Source organism: Ornithorhynchus anatinus, chromosome X1, assembly GCF_004115215.2.
Source record: "Ornithorhynchus anatinus isolate Pmale09 chromosome X1, mOrnAna1.pri.v4, whole genome shotgun sequence".
Lineage (NCBI taxonomy): Eukaryota > Metazoa > Chordata > Mammalia > Monotremata > Ornithorhynchidae > Ornithorhynchus > Ornithorhynchus anatinus.
The window spans coordinates 54,695,345-54,711,083 of record NC_041749.1 but is presented as its reverse complement, the minus strand read 5'-3'; the positions used below and the strand labels follow the sequence as shown (position 1 = coordinate 54,711,083).

General features: G+C 47.3%; 1 protein-coding gene across 1 annotated transcript in view; it reads left to right on the top strand.

The window, feature by feature from the left end:
* The window catches only part of PLXND1 (plexin D1), a 155,141-nt gene extending 139,402 nt beyond the window's left edge, over positions 1-15,739 (top strand). The window contains exons 27-36 of the mRNA XM_029050663.1: positions 732-888; positions 2,081-2,184; positions 2,359-2,422; positions 3,792-3,826; positions 5,774-5,878; positions 6,846-7,009; positions 9,244-9,391; positions 11,302-11,442; positions 12,454-12,528; positions 12,992-15,739. Coding sequence (XP_028906496.1) covers positions 732-888; positions 2,081-2,184; positions 2,359-2,422; positions 3,792-3,826; positions 5,774-5,878; positions 6,846-7,009; positions 9,244-9,391; positions 11,302-11,442; positions 12,454-12,528; positions 12,992-13,108 — 1,110 coding nt within the window. The 3' untranslated portion in view covers positions 13,109-15,739. The remainder of the gene's footprint in view (positions 1-731; positions 889-2,080; positions 2,185-2,358; positions 2,423-3,791; positions 3,827-5,773; positions 5,879-6,845; positions 7,010-9,243; positions 9,392-11,301; positions 11,443-12,453; positions 12,529-12,991) is intronic.

The window sequence follows — 15,739 nt, the reverse complement described above, 5'->3', positions numbered from 1 at the left end:
GAAATGAGGCTGGCAGACTCCACTGGGGGACAAATTGCCAATGGCTGTTGGCAAGGGAAAAGCAGAGGGCACAGCCACAGACCATATGCTACTCCCCTCAGGTTGCAGGAGCTCTCTGCTACCAATTGGCCTGTAATTTATAGTGGAGACCGAAGGGCTTAGTGGAAGGAGTTTCAGCTATTTATTTTCCTCTGCACATGTGGTAACTCCAGGAAGCCTGCTGGAGGAGGGCCACTCACACTATCTAGGGAATGAACAGTGCCGCAGCCCCCAGCAGCTGGAGAGGGACCCAAGGCTGCGTGTCAGAGTCGCCTCTGTTGGCAGGTTTATGGCTACTCCAGACAGACTCCCCAAGTCGTAAGGTCTGAAGTTCTGGTTAAAAAAGCAGCAGGTTATTTATTATCCAGGAACGGAGACACTGACAGCCCTATGCAAGCCTGAAATCTGTCTGCTTGGGAAAGGGGGCAGATAGCATTTTGTATTTGCTGACTCCTACCAGGTTCATGTTCGAGAAATTCACCGTCCATTTCACGAGTTATTCTAAAAAACAACCCCAGGGAGTAGGTCAGTATTGGTATTCCCAGTGCGCAAATGGGGAAACCGAGCTCCACTGCTACTTTGCTGCCCCATGGGGTAGTAAGATTAGCGCTGACACTCCTGAATCTGCCTTGCTAAGTTGCCCCAGGTAGTTTCTGGGAAAATCTGAGCCTTGGTCCCCCTTCTTTCTGCAGAACCTCAACGTGTCCTTCCAAGGCTGTGGCATGGATTCTCTGAGTGTGCGGGCCATGGACACTGATACACTGACCCAGGTGAAGGAGAAGATCCTGGAGGCTTTCTGCAAGAATGTCCCCTACTCCCAGTGGCCCAGGGTGGAGGAGGTGGATCTGGGTAAGGCCTTCATTGGGTAATACCAGTGGATACTGGGGAACAGAAGGAGAAGGGGACAATTGACTGCTGATTGAGAGCAGCCTGGCTGAATGTCTCTAAATGCCAAGCTTGGCAGGAACTTCTAGCCTCCCCTTAGGATTCCTCTCACTCTTTTCTGCCCCTACCCCTCTCTCAACTTCATCAGCCTCCACCCTAAACCACCGCCCTCTCCCAACCCCACTAGCCTTCCTCTGCAACGTCTTGGGTCAAGCCATGCCATCTGACATGTCTACTTTTAAAAGCCTTGAAATCTGTAGGGTCTGGAGCAGATCAGACTGTGGGCAAAGATATGGCAAGGAGGGTCCTGCCCAAATTTGGAGAAAACAAGTCCTGGTCGTAGGGAAATCCTGGCCAGAATTTGCACCCATTTTGGGTTTCCCCTGTTGCTTTGCCTGGCCTCTGGTCTCAGCTTTCACCTTGTAAAAGACAGCAGGCAGTCTGGTAGGTGGGAGGTGAGACTGAGCCCATTGTCCAAGAGCTGCTGTCTTAAATTTGGATATTTGCCTGGGAATTCAATTGCTCTGTTCCTGCTGAGAGCCATGGCAGCCCGCGACCTTAGTACATGCAGGTCTGTGCCCACCTCCACGGGGGTGAGAGGAGATTGTACATTTCACCAAGTGCTTTGCCTGACCTGATCTCCTCAGGAGCCACCAGCAAAGAGGCAATTTGGGGAACCTAAGGACCAACCCTCTGGAAAAGGGGAAACCAAGAAGGAGACCTCTGGAAAACAAAAGTAAAATCTTGAGAAATCCCCAGGCCAAAAGCATAAAGGAGAAGAAAAAAAGTTTCACATCTCTCTTAAAGGTTTTCTAATTTCTTCTATATCCTGGTCAGCGCACACTAGAATTTGAGATCTCTGGATCCCTTACGTTCTTCATCAGTTAACCTTGCCGCTGGTCACCTCTAGCATTCTCCTGCATGTCTAGCCTGCCCTGTCCTGCCTCTCGTCTTTCAAAAATGGGTATAAAATACCCTTCTCCCTCCCCCTTAGACCGCGAGTCCCACCCGGGCCAGGAACTGCATCTGATCCGCTTATATCTACCCCAGCGCTTGGTACAGTGCTTGGTGGATAGTCAGCACTTTAATACCAAAATTATCATCATTAGTAGTAGAAGTATCTCAGTCTTCTCCCTGCCCTTTTTTCTCCATTTAGAGTGGTTTGCATCAAGCACCAACAGTTACATTCTCCGGGACCTGGATGATACGTCAGTGGTAGAAGATGGTCGAAAGAAACTGAACACATTAGCACATTATAAGGTAAAAGCAGTGCCCACAACTTTGTCCCTGCTTTGGAGCTCAGCCATTTAGTTCCCCATCGGGATGTGCTGGGTTTGCACCATTACCACTTTCCATTTTTGTGCCCCCTCTTGGGGTCTGGTGGCATACTAGATGCTTGGGTTTGATTTGCCGGGCTTTCCCTCCCACCCCCAGATCCCAGAAGGAGCTTCCTTGGCCATGAGCCTGACGGACAAGAAGGACGCCACTCTGAGTCGAGGTAATTCCTTGTTCCTACTTTACTAAGTGAATATTGTCACTTGCGGGCCAAAGCTGTAGTCCGGGATGGGGGTGGGGGTATACTGTTTAACAATTGGGTGTATTATTACAGAAACTGGGAGTTTTGTGGAAGAAAGGGATCTCCTAATTCAGGGCTCACTGACCCCCAGTCCTCCCCCTGGTCACCAAGAGAGGAAGCTGTAGGAGCAGCAGATAAGGACTCTGCCCTTGCATGGGTAAAGTACTGTAGCCGTCCAAAGGGACATAGCCCTGAGCATGTCTAGGGCAGAATAGAGAAGAGCAAGAGCCAGGGACAATGATTTCTCTGAGGCTTAAGTGGGATACTCAGTGAAGAAAGAGTCCATTCACTGCAGAGTATCCATCCCTTAGCCAGCTGGAAGGGAAAATTCAGCAGGGTTTGAGGCGATGGTATACAACAGTTCTTACACCCACCCAGCAGGCTAGGAGGGTACATAGGAGCCAGTGGTGCCCTCCTGCATATGAGAAAAGGAATAGAACTCAAGATTTGATTAGATTTTTATTTTTATTGTTCTTATTTCAAGGAAAATGGATTTTCTTTTGACCGGGCAGGCACAGGGAGCTGGTGGGCAAGAATTGGATATAGCTCAAAGAAGGAATTGAGCAATGTGGTCTACCAGGCATGCTAGGGGATTGGGTCAGTTTGGTTGGGCGGGTGGGGAGGGTGGGGGGGTGGGGGGACAGCGGGAGGACAGGAATGCCAGGCCAGGGAATCTGGGTGTGGGGGACCAGAAGGCTGGGAAACTAAAGCCTGGCCACCCTCTAACATGTCCTTGTTCCAGAGAAAATGGAGACTTTTAGATGCTTTCTTTCACAGCCCTACCCTACATCCTTCTCCTCTGCAGCCCCAGAAAATGCCAGAAAACAAAGCTAAGTGATAGCCTCCACTTGGAAACCCTCAATTAGAAGCAGGCTTAGCTCCCATGGGAAGGCCCCAGTCTTGAGACCTCCTCCATGCTAATGGTCCCACTACCTGGGAGGTACCTTATTCTGCCAGACAGAAGGGTCCTGGGATTGCTCATTGGGCCAGAGTTCCAGTGTCACTGTTATGAACCCAGTTTCCCCTGCTAATTTGCTGTATGGCCCACCTCAGTTTGGCTTGCCTTTTAACCATGGTTTGCCCACCTGAAAATAGGGCCAAATAATCTTGCTTCTCAAATGGAATGTTTGGGAAGTGTCTTAGCTCCTCAAATAAGTCCAAGATTTACCTTCCTCCCTCACCTAACAGATATCCCCACTAGCATATTAGCAAATTGTGCTGATAAATGCTTATAATATCTCTCTTCCTCACTCCCCACCCCCTCTCTCTTTCTGGATATTTTCTTTTACAGTGAAGGATTTGGACACCGACAAGTATTTTCATTTAGTAAGTATCTGATTCCACAACCAATTGAGGTTCATAACACCCTGCTCTGTGTGTGGCCAGAAGCATTTTTTCTTGCTTCTCCCTCCCCTTCCCACTCCCCCACCCACCAACCAATTTCCTTCTAAGGAAATTTCTCTGGAATGTGTCCAGCTCCTGAGGAAACTGTGTCAATGATGAGTTGCAGATAAATTAAAAAGAAACAAAGTACATTTGCAAACACACACACACAAAAAAAAATATCCCTCAGGGGCTCTACTATCCATTTTTCAATTGTGACAGTGAAAAGAATGAATTATTGGGGTATGTGGTATAGGCCAAAGAGGGGGGTATCCTCTATCCACTACCATCTACAGTCAGGTTGTTGTGAAATTTACCTCCCATGCAGCCATTTTAGTCACTTAGCAGTTAATTGAAGGACAATGCGGCTGTGCCCAGAGCAGTGTCAAAGGCAGGGAGAGGAATGTGTTCCATATGTCTGCACAGGCAGATGGGTTTGTCAGCTGTCCAGTGCATTGCCTTCTGATCAGGCTAGCAAAGGTGCACAGGAGAGAGGGAGTCCTGAGGTTTTGGCTTTGTTTGTGACCGGATTCACATTCATGTGGGAGAAAGGAGGGGAGAGGAGCAGCTTAGTTTTTAATCAGACGAAAGCAGGGTGGCCTAGTGGAGAGACTGCCGGTCTGGCAGGTGAAGATTCCTGTTGCCAAGCTCATTTTGGGCAAGTGACAACTTGCCTGTATGTCAGGGTTCTCCCATGAGGGTGGGCTTGGGGTACTCTAAGGGTTGTCTAGATGGTGTTGGCATAAGATTTAGCATTCCTCAAGAAGAAGGTTCGGGGTCATCTGCTGCTCTCTGTTTTCATGCTCTCTAAGATACCAGAAGAAGCAACAGGAAATTGGGGTGGGTGGTATGTCAAAATCTGAAGCCGACCAAATCATCTCAGCCACAATACCTCCTTCCTTGAGACAGAACTGGAAGAAAGTGAACTTTCCAGAGCAAAGTTCAGTATTTTAGCAGAAAACAAAGAGGGGGAGAGAGCATTACCAAGAATTTACTTTGGAAGGAGCTGATAGAGGAAAGCAAATGATCTCCCAAAGAAGGCCAAAGAGTCTCCTTCATGGGACATCTTTAAGAATGGGTGCTTTAGGTACGGTCCTGCCTAGGCCTAGGGAATTGGGCTGGGTGGACTGAGTTCCCCCTCCAGCCCTGCGATGCCAGGCTTGATTTTACTTACTGATCATATTCACCTATTCATGGTCAGGAAGCCACTGAATGTACTAACAAAAAAAAAAGGCACCCATAGGCTCTCAGACTGTCGAAGATGCATATCCTCATCCAGGAATACGCATTTCTTCAGACAAGAGGAAATGATCAAAGCTAAAACTCTAAATCAGCCTTGTAAATCCATTTTCAAGGCAGAAACGTCCAGATCCACGATGGATATAGGCCTCAAATGCTTCAGGTAACTGCTCCCAAGTCCAGAATATTTGGGTAGTGCAGGAGCAGTTGTTGTGGTAGTAATAATAGACAAAAGTGTATGTTCATTCCAGAGCAATTCTTTGATTAATTGTTCAAGAAGGCACCTAGCCCATGAGTGATTCTCCAGAGATGCCTGTCTTTTTAAACTTCCTCTGATGGATGAGTTGGAGAGCAATCCAACAGGACCGATGCACATTCAGAGGAGTCGGTCGATCAACCGGTCATATTTATTGAGGGCCTAGTCTGTGCAGGGCATAGCACTAAAAGCGGGGGAGAGTACAAATAAGAGTTAGTAGTCAGGATCCCTATTTCAAGGAGTTTACAATCTAGTGGGGAAGACAGCCTTAAAAATCAATTACAGGTAGGAGGAAGCAACACAACAGCAACATTGCAGTGGAAAAAACTGAAATCTGTCCTTTAAAAATTCCAAAGACCAGAAACCTTGACGACTCTTCCCTTTTCCTGCTTCAGGTTCTTCCTACTGATGAAATGATTGAGCATAAGAAGTCACACAAACAGAGCCATAGGAAAAAGGTTCTTCCAGAGATCTATCTGACCAGGTTGCTCTCAACAAAGGTAAGAGCAAGCAGGTATGGAGGGACCAGGACTTCAGGGATGGCCAAGGGTCTTGAATACAGGCATAGAAATGACAAATTCTGAGGTTGCACTTTGGTTCCGGGGCCCATCCGGAGTGGAGCTTTGCATCTCCACCTTCCTGGGCTCTTCATCCATAATCTGTAGACCTTTTAGCTTTACCTAATAAGAACAAGTGTGCGGGTGACCGAATATCATCACCTTAGAAGATCCAGCAATGTCCATACTTTGGAATATAAGAAGTTAGCCTGGGGATCTGATCCCATCTAAGTCAGTCAGTCAATCGTATTTATCGAGCGCTTACTGTGTGCAGAGCACTGTATTAAGCACTTGGGAGAGGACAGTATAACAATATAGCAGGTATTTTCTCTCACTTCAACATGCTTACAGTCTAGAGGGGGCAGAAAGAAACATAACGGTTTGGTCTTTTTCTGTGACTTTGAAAATAAGTGTTTTCTTACATGACCACATAAGTCAATATTAGATAGATGCTTCAAAATGAAGCAATACTTCATATTGCAGGCCTTTCCCCTTCCCCCCACCCTCCCACTCACATGACTATTCCCCAAAGGTATTTGGTGATTGCTCACTGGGATTACATTTCTTCTTCATCTTCTTCATAATTGAAGAGACCATCAGAATAGCAAGCCATTTCAAAGTTTTCTGTTCAACTCACTGTACCAAACAATTACAGATGTTTCCTTAGATTCCAGAAGTAGTAAAAGAGAACATCGTTGCCAAGAAAAATTGAATTAAAACAAATGGTAATTATATCAGCATGCCCAGCTTTCAGAGACTGAAAGAAAAAAAGGCTTTTTACTCCAACACTCCCTTCCCTCCTCCCTGCCCTATGAAGCTGGCAACCAAGCTGAGCCTTGTAAAAACTCAAATATTCTTTGCTTTCAAGGTTTCCATTTGCGCTGGTCACATAGGCTTGTTTTCTCCCCAGGGCACACTGCAGAAATTTCTAGATGACCTATTCAAAGCCATCCTCAGCATCCGTGAGGACAAGCCACCCCTGGCTATCAAATACTTCTTTGATTTTCTGGAAGAGCAGGCTGAAAAGAGGGGGATCACCGATCCAGATACTTTGCACATTTGGAAAACCAACAGGTTTGGAAGGGTGTTTTTCCCCAATCCCCTCTCCCCAAGCCTGATTTCCCATTCTTGGTGAGAACTGAGGAAAGAGAGAGACAGAGACACAGAGAGATTCCATCCCAATGAGAAACAGAGAGGGGCCTGTAGGAAACTATGGTAATTGTCTCTGGAGACTAATAAGTGGGAATCTGCAATAATTTTTACCTTTTTTAAAAAAAAAAGGTGTTCAATCATATTTATTGAGTCCTTACTGTATGCAGAGCACTGTACTAAGTGCTTACAAGGTAATCAGGGTGACCCAAGTAGGGCTCACAGACTTCATCCGCATTTTACAGATGAGGGAACTGAGACCCAGAGAAGTTAAGTGACTTGCCCAAAGTCACACAGCTGACAAATGGCAGAAGCGGGATTAGAACCCACAACCTCTGACTCCCAAGCGCAGGCTCTTTCCACTAAGCCATGCTGCTTAAGCGCTTACTATGTGCCAGGCACAGTACTAAGCACTGGGGTAGATACAAACTAATCAGGTTGGACACAGTCGCTGTCCCACATGGGACTCACAGTCTTAATCCCCATTTTACAGATGAGGTAACAGAGGCACAGAGAAGTGAAGTGACTTGACCAGGGTCACACAACAGATACTTGGCGGAGCAGGAATTAGAACCCAGATTCCCTCCAACCTCCAGGTCCACCCTCCAACCACTAGGCCATGCCACTTTCAAATTCTGTTTCAAATCCTGCCTAAGACAACAGTGACCGAAAGTGTGGATGCCAGTGTGGAAGAAATTAGGCCAGTTCAAGTCTCAGGATCAAAATTCAAATCTCTGGGAACCCTCCCACTCAATGAATCCCTAATGACCCTGACCTATTTATGGAGATTTCCTGTGTTTTAGGTCAAGAAGTTGAAGCAATCCAACACTAACGGAGAAGCAGCGTGGCTTAGTGGCAAGAGCATGGGCTTGGGAGTCAGAGGTCGTGAATTCTAATCCTGGCTCCGCCACTTATCAGCTATGTGACTTTGGGCTGGTCACTTAACTTCTCTGTGCCTCAGTTACCTCATCTGTAAAATGGGGATTAAGACTGTGAGCCCCACGTGGGACAACCTGATTACTTTGTATCTACTCCGGCACTTAGAACAGTGCTTGGCACATAGTAAGCGCTTAACAAGTACCATCATTATTACTATTATCACTGCTTCTCCCCAAACAGACCAAAGCTAAACCAGCAGTGAAGAAAGGCATCTGTGAGAGCTATAATAATAATATTAATTATTTTATGAATATAATTGTATTCAGAGTTATTGATCTGTTCATCAAGTGCTGGGGTAAATAAATTATCAGATCAGACTCAGTCCCTCTCCCACAAAGGACTCATAATCGATCTAATCCTGAATTTACAGGTGAGGAAACAAATCCAGAGAGGTTAAGTGAGTTGCCCAAGGTCACACAGAAGGCCCCAGTTCTCTTGACTCCTAATCCCCAGATCTTTCCACAGTAGGTCACGCCTGCCAAAGCCAGAAGCTCTACCTCCAGTCTAGCTGATGTGGCGGGGCCTTCTGCTTTCATTTTCATTTTTGAAAGAGGAAGAATGAGTTAGAGAGGAACACTGATCAGAGGGGATGTGGGGGACGGGGAGACGGGGGGTGGACAGGGGCTCTCAAATCGTAAAGCGGAACCTAGTTACAAAGGGAGCTTGGAAGAAGAGAAAGTAGTGTAAGCAGCAAATGGTCAGAGCAAGAAAACTGCCCCTTCCAAGTGCCTGTAGCTCTCCGTGTAGTTTGAGAGCTAAACAATTGCCTCTGTGAAGACTAGCCTCAGATCTGCGGCTGACTCACTGGGTGACCTTGAGTAAGTCTCTTCCTCTCTGATACTGGACTTGGATTGTTCCTCTGTTAAAGGAGAGAGTCAGGGAGACTTGGCCTTAATGAAGGTCAGATCTTGGCCAAAGACGCTTTCCGCTTTCTTGTAGCTGCAACCTTGACTGACAGGAACTGCCGAGACAGCTGTCCTTTGGCAGCGGGGAAGGGCTCCCACCCAGTCAGTCACCCCAGACTTCTCCGTCTCAGCAATGAGGCCAGTTTAAGTAATGCCACATTGTCATAAAAGATCAAACATCAAACCTCTACTCCGAACTTACCAAGCTCTGTTCTCATTACCATGCCTCCTTTTCTCCTAACCCATGCAGTGCAGTCTGGGTGGGCTCAAGTGCTCACCCTGACTCTGTTCCCTTGTTGCGATTCCCTACTGCAGCCTACCTCTGAGGTTCTGGGTCAACATTCTGAAGAACCCCCAGTTTGTCTTTGACATTGATAAGACTGATCACATAGATGCCTGCCTTTCGGTCATCGCCCAGGCCTTCATTGATGCCTGCTCCATCTCCGACCTACAGCTCGGCAAGGTAAAGCCTACACCTGAACATGTCTTGGGCAAGGACCGCTCTCCTGAGATTAGAAGGTATTTCAAGGAGATAGTTTTAGGACTTCAGTTTTAGGAGATAGTTTTAGGACTTCAGAATCTGACTGGACCTTGAATCCTAGAAGCAGAATCGAGAAGCAGCGTGCCTCAGTGGAAAGAGCCTGGGCTTCGGAGTCAGAGGTCATGAGTTCGACTCCCGGCTCTGCCACTTGTCAGCTGTGTGACTGTGGGCAAGTCACTTAACTTCTCTGTGCCTCAGTTCCCTCATCTGTAAAATGGGGATTAAAAGTGTGTGAGCCCCACGTGGGACAACCTGATTACCCTGTATCTCCCCCAGGGCTTAGAACAGTGCTCGGCACCTAGTAAGCGCTTAACAAATACCAACATTATTATTATTAGTAGCTTCTTGACCACCTGGGAGTACAGGTGTGTTGCCCCAAGTTACTAGGTAGATTCAGGCCGTACATGTGAACATGCACATGCATACACACACACACACACACACACACACACACACACACACACAGAGTTCCTAAAAAACTTGGGATGGGAGCATCTGGACTGTTCACTCTCTCCCAGGCTATTCTGCCACTCTAAATATGTGACCTGTCCAAGGACATAGATGAGGTTTTGAGCCCATTTGTTCATTTTGCTATCCCTGTTCCGTCCACCCAAATTGAAAGCATCAGGAAAACTTTTTCTGAAAGAAAGCTATGGTGAAGGAAGATTAAGTGACTAAACCCTATCGAGATGGTGAGGCTTGTTTGTTTTTCTTTTTACAATTTTGACCAGTTATCAGGCACCTCCATTTGCCTTATCAGGGAGTCGATTAGGTTAGAAGGGTTAGCTTGGGTCAGACAGCAGATGGAAAGGTTTCCAGCTGCTCGTTTTCATCCAGGAGGGGAAATGTCACTCCCCGCAAAAGCAAAATGGCCCCTTCAATGAATGCAGACACAAACTGCCATTTATTATCCCCACAGTCTCCTCTGTCTCTCTGCAGTGCAGTCTTTCCCTGCTTCTGGCATGCGATCCCATGTATAAATAAGAGTTCAGTTTCTAAGCCTTAGACTGTAGAGAGTACTAACTAATACAGTGTGTCTGCATGTAATGTGTTTAGTTGGGGGTGCCTGCACCCATGGGTTTGTAGCTACCTAATAGACAGTAAGGATAGGGATAACAAGTAGTGGATTTGAACTCTTTGGGAAGCCACCTTTGCGGAGATTATTGGCTTGGGCCCTACATCTCTCTGGGTGTTTCCTAAACCAAAGGGGCTCCCCATTCAGAGTGGAAACTGGGATAAGCCAAATTCTATTCTCCTCCTCCAAACACTTAAATTAATCTGACACTGGTTTAGGGACTTGTTCCTAGGGGGTGGGAGTGAAGGGTTCACACTTGCAAATGGAAAACTCGGTCTATCTACAGAGGCATCATCTAACCTTCAGGCTGCCAGGGCGAGTGCAAAGTACAGTTGGAAGATGAGCTTATTGTAGTGAATCCATCTGAGTAGTCTAATCTAGCCCTGAATTTCAGCCTACAAAGGGCCAAAAATCCAATCCACCACATTTAACAAACAATACCACAGGTACTGACGTCTGACATACTATTCTGGTCAAGATTTTGAAGCTCAACATAAGCAGGAGGGACTCCATATCCAGGTCAAAGCAAAGAAAGTACAGATCCTGCCAGTGTTTCCTCGTGGCTTTGAAAGAAAGGATAAGCCATTCAGTAGCATTTAAGACACTCCTATATGTAGGACTCAGATCCTGCTGAATGCATGTAGTTTCTATGCAAGTCAGGACACCAGACCACTTTGGACCCACTCACCATCTCTCAAGCACTCAGTGCTAAATTTACTGTCCCTCTCACCTTGGCGCTGATTTTTCCTTTCTCCAGGATTCACCAACCAATAAGCTTCTGTATGCCAAGGAGATTCCGGAATATCGAAAAATCGTACAGAGATATTACAAGCAGATTCATGACATGCTGCCTCTCAGTGAGCAGGAAATGAATGCCCATTTGGCTGAGGAATCTCGGGTAAGGAGAAGCTAATTTGCTGAATTAATTAATATTGATTGAGGGCCTGTCACCTGGAAGTAAAAGACCCAGTCTTTGTAAGATGGGGCTGGTTGTTGCAAAGCTCCCAATCCTCCAGGGTGGATCTTTATCAGCAGCAACAGGGGCATTTATTGAGTGCACTGTGAGTAGAGGACTGAACTGGATGCTTAGGAACATATAACAATGTATGATAATAATGTATTCCCTGCTGTCAAGAAGCTTACTCTTCCAATGGGCTGTAGGGGGACCCCAGAATGGGAATAATTTATACTAAAAGCCCCGGCTCCATTACTGCCGGAGTCAGGACGCCCTTTGATTGTCTTTCTCGGGAAGCCGAGAGGATTCTCCATTTCCGCTCCTGCCTCCCCACCACTCCTCAGGCCATCCCCAACACCCTCTTTCTGGCATCCTGCTTCTCTGCCACAGCAGCCATTCTGCCACCACCACCACCCAGCCACTGCTGCTCTTTCCAAAGTATCCCTTTTTGGCCCTGGAGGTATTAAGGTAGTTGTTAAGGGCTTACTATGTGTCATTTAGTGACTTAACACTGTCCTAAGCACTGAGGTAGATACAAGATAATCAGATTGGATTATCTTGTCCCCCTGTCCCACATGGGGCTCATGGTCCAAAGTAGGAGGGAGAACAATTATGGATTCCCCATTTTACAGTTGAGGAAATTGAGGCACAGACAAGTTGTGACTTTCTCAAGGTGACACAGCAAGCAAATGGTGGAGCCGGAGTAGAACCCAGGTCCTCCGGCTCCCAGGCCTATGCTTTATCCACTAGGTCATGCTGGTCCCCATTTGTTTTTATTGGACATTTTAACCTAACAGTAAAATTGGATCTAGGCTGTCTTTTTTTGGATCGGGTTAGAAACTGGATTTCCCTTGCAGGCATTTGGTTACCCTTCCCTCCTCTCTCTCTCTCTCTCTCACTCCCTCCACCCCCAACTCCTCTCTCCCACCTCACATGTTTTCTGTCTTGTATTAGAAATACCGGAATGAATTCAACACCAATGTTGCCATGGCTGAAATCTATAAATACGCCAAGAGATACCGTCCTCAAGTGAGTGACCTTGTTTCAAATTGTGGTTTATGGGCATGAACAGAGAGGGGTCTCCTGGAATCATGAAAGGTTTTCCTCCTGGTAAGGGTGAACATCTGACCAGTACCCCTTTTTCCCCCCTCCCACCCTCTGGTGACAGTTCCTACCAGTCTTTGACAATCTACAGTGTAGAAAGGGAAGGGGAAACTGGAAATTATCAGGATAATCATGGGGATCATTCAAGGCCCAGAGTAAACTTCTTGGCCTGAAACATACAGCTCGATCTCTCTACATAGTCCAGATCAAGACCTTTCTACTGTAGTCTGGTGAGAGAAAGGAGGAGTAGCAGGGGGAAAAAAATCTGCCCCAACACATCTGACCAAGACACTCCAGGACCTGTAAGAGTGGAAGCAATGCCCTATTAACACTTTCCCCTCTCCCTGCCCTACCTTCTGGGGGGCGGGGCTTCTCTCACTCCCCACAGATTGTAGCAGCACTAGAGGCCAACTCCACAACTAGGAGGACCCAGTTGCAGCACAAGTTCGAGCAGGTGATAGCCCTCATGGAGGATAACATCTACGAATGCTGCAGTGAAGCCTAAGGCTCTCACTCCCAGACTGCACCCACACCCCCCCACCCCCACCCCCCAAAGTGACCTTCTACCCAGTGCACTGCTGATGATGAGATGTGTCTTTAAATGAAGTATATATGTGTGTATATAGAGAGAGACAATAGATATCTATTTTATGGTGTATTGTACCTTGAGGAGGAGAGCAGCCCCAAGCCAAAGTCCCAGAAATGTGTGGTGGAATGAGAGCCACTGAAGAGGTTTCATTTGGCTTTTGTGAGACACCAAGGGCCGAAAGAGATGGGAAACTGCCCCAGCCTCATCGGGCAGCCCTTTCCAGAGCCATGCAGAGGGCTTCCTGGGGAGAAGGGCCATTAACTGGGACAAGTGGCTGGAAGACCTGGCCCCATCTGAGCCAAAAACAGAAGAGCCTCCTCCCCAACCCCCACACTATCCTGGCACCAGCAGGGGGGCACTCACCCCTGTAGCCTTCACCACCTCATGGCTGTGCATCCAAGGCAGAGGTTGGGGTGGGGGTTTGTTTGGCCTGTACTGTATATTGGCAGCTCAACCACTCCTTATGCAGGGATGCTGCAGGGCAGACTCAAAGAATCAGTTTGCTTTCCCTCCTAATAGTAGATGACAGAGTCAAAGTGTGTGAAAGCACTTTAATCCTCTCCCACCCCCAGGGAAAGGGGTGGGTGGTTATCTGGGGGTGGGGCAGTGAAGGGGGAGGTGGGGGAAGAAAGTGCCAAATTGGCCCAGCTGTTTCCAATTATGAGCATTCCCCAGATGCCACGGCATACACACTCATTCTGGAGTTTATCAATTCTGTTTCAAATTGTCCTGAAAGAGCACTTTCCATCCCTCACGGCAACTTGGGGAGGGTCATTTTACCTTCTCACAAGAAAACAAATGTGTGTGGTGCAGTGACAGGAGTGGGGGAAGAGAGGGAAATGTTTCTCTGCTGAGAGTTCCACTCGGGCTGTTGGGAACTGTAATATTTTGAGCAATTGTACTGATGTCTTCCCCCTGTTGCTGAGGGATCCAATGCTCTGGCTCTCCTTCACCACTGGATAGGTTTCTTTGAGGCTCAGGATGTGTGAGGGAGGTTGCCAGACAATCTCATTGTAAGGGATCTCTCTTATGCAGAAAGGGTTCATGACCCCAGGGTATCACACTGATGCAGTGTAAAGAGTTAGTAGCTTCTAGACTCAGGTTCAGCCTTTGTGAGTGAGGCAACCAGTGAGTCTCATTTTAAGGGATCTTCCTCAGCCAGGAAGTATTCATGGCCTCACACCCCAACTTCCAACTGAATATTTTCCCCATCTTGCCTATCTTTCCCCCTGCCCCCTGATGCAGGAATTCACCTTGTTCTGTCCTCCAAGCTAGATTCCCCAGAGAGAACTCAAATAGCTGGAATATGCCCCAGAGGAACAGGAGGTGGCTTACCCTGGCATTAGCCCTCAGCCACCCCTAAGACCAAAGAAGTTGGCACAGGTGGGCCAGGGAAGCAGAGGAAGCGCATTAGTCCTCAAGGGTTGAATAAGACCCAATCCCAGCTGCTGACGACAGCTGTTGGTGCTGTAATAACAAGTGGTTATCAACATCCAACCAAAGTACTACCTCACCCAAGTCAGGTTCTGGAGGAAAGTCTCGGGCATTTGGAGTCATTCTTTTTTAAAACAACCCAACTACTATTAATTTGGTTCTATGCAGCAAAAGAGCTTATCCCACTGGATAGGCGGTTTAGACTCATTGCCGTTCCCCCTGACCCCCTTTGCCCAAAGTGCCTGTAGAATGTTTATATGAGGAATAGGGCAGGCAGCACCCACCCAGCTAGCAATAGACAAAGAGAACATATGGAAACTGTACACCCAGGTTATTTCACACAGACCTGGAAATTGGCCAAGAAGATGGATCGTGCACCAAAAGGGGCAACAGGGGTCACAGACAAATGTAGAAGGGGAGCAGGGAGACAACACACCCACTGGGAATGTCAAATTGCCTGCTCTGAGAGCACACCTGGAGGAGAGAGAGAACTTTAAGATTAATTAAGAGGTTGTAGCTGGGCTACATTGTACTTGCTAGAGATATTTCTTTAAATAGCAACACTTTAATAAAATAAAACCATACAAAACTGTGAATAGCTCCCAGATGGCGCAAAGGGCACCGAAACTGATTGGAAGAGGAGCTTTGGAAGCGAGGTGGGAGCTGGCACCATCCTTCTCCCCGCCCCTCAAAACCCAAGTCCGTTCCGAAGGACTCCTGAGAAACAGGGATCCTCCTGTCAAGACACTGGAAAGGAACCTGAGAGCAGTGGTTCATCAGAGTCTGTCAGCTCCAGAAACCTGTGGCAGGGAGCAACACAGGTCCCTACTTGGGACCTCTCTTTGACCAAATCCACAAAGTTTCAATACAAAATAAAAAGACACCCCCCCCTCCCCCACCACCATTCACATTCTCAGCGAACCAAGCCACTGGTACAGGAATGGAGCTGGCACCGCCATCACTCACCACAACCCTTCTTACCTTCGCTTTGCTTTTCTTCCGTGTATCAGTGTGCATAAGGTTTCTGTACTGCTGTTTGAGGGAATGGAGGGTGGGTAGGGGAAGGAAGGGGGTCTTTGGAAACTTCTTTATAATAAAAACCAGTTGAGAAAA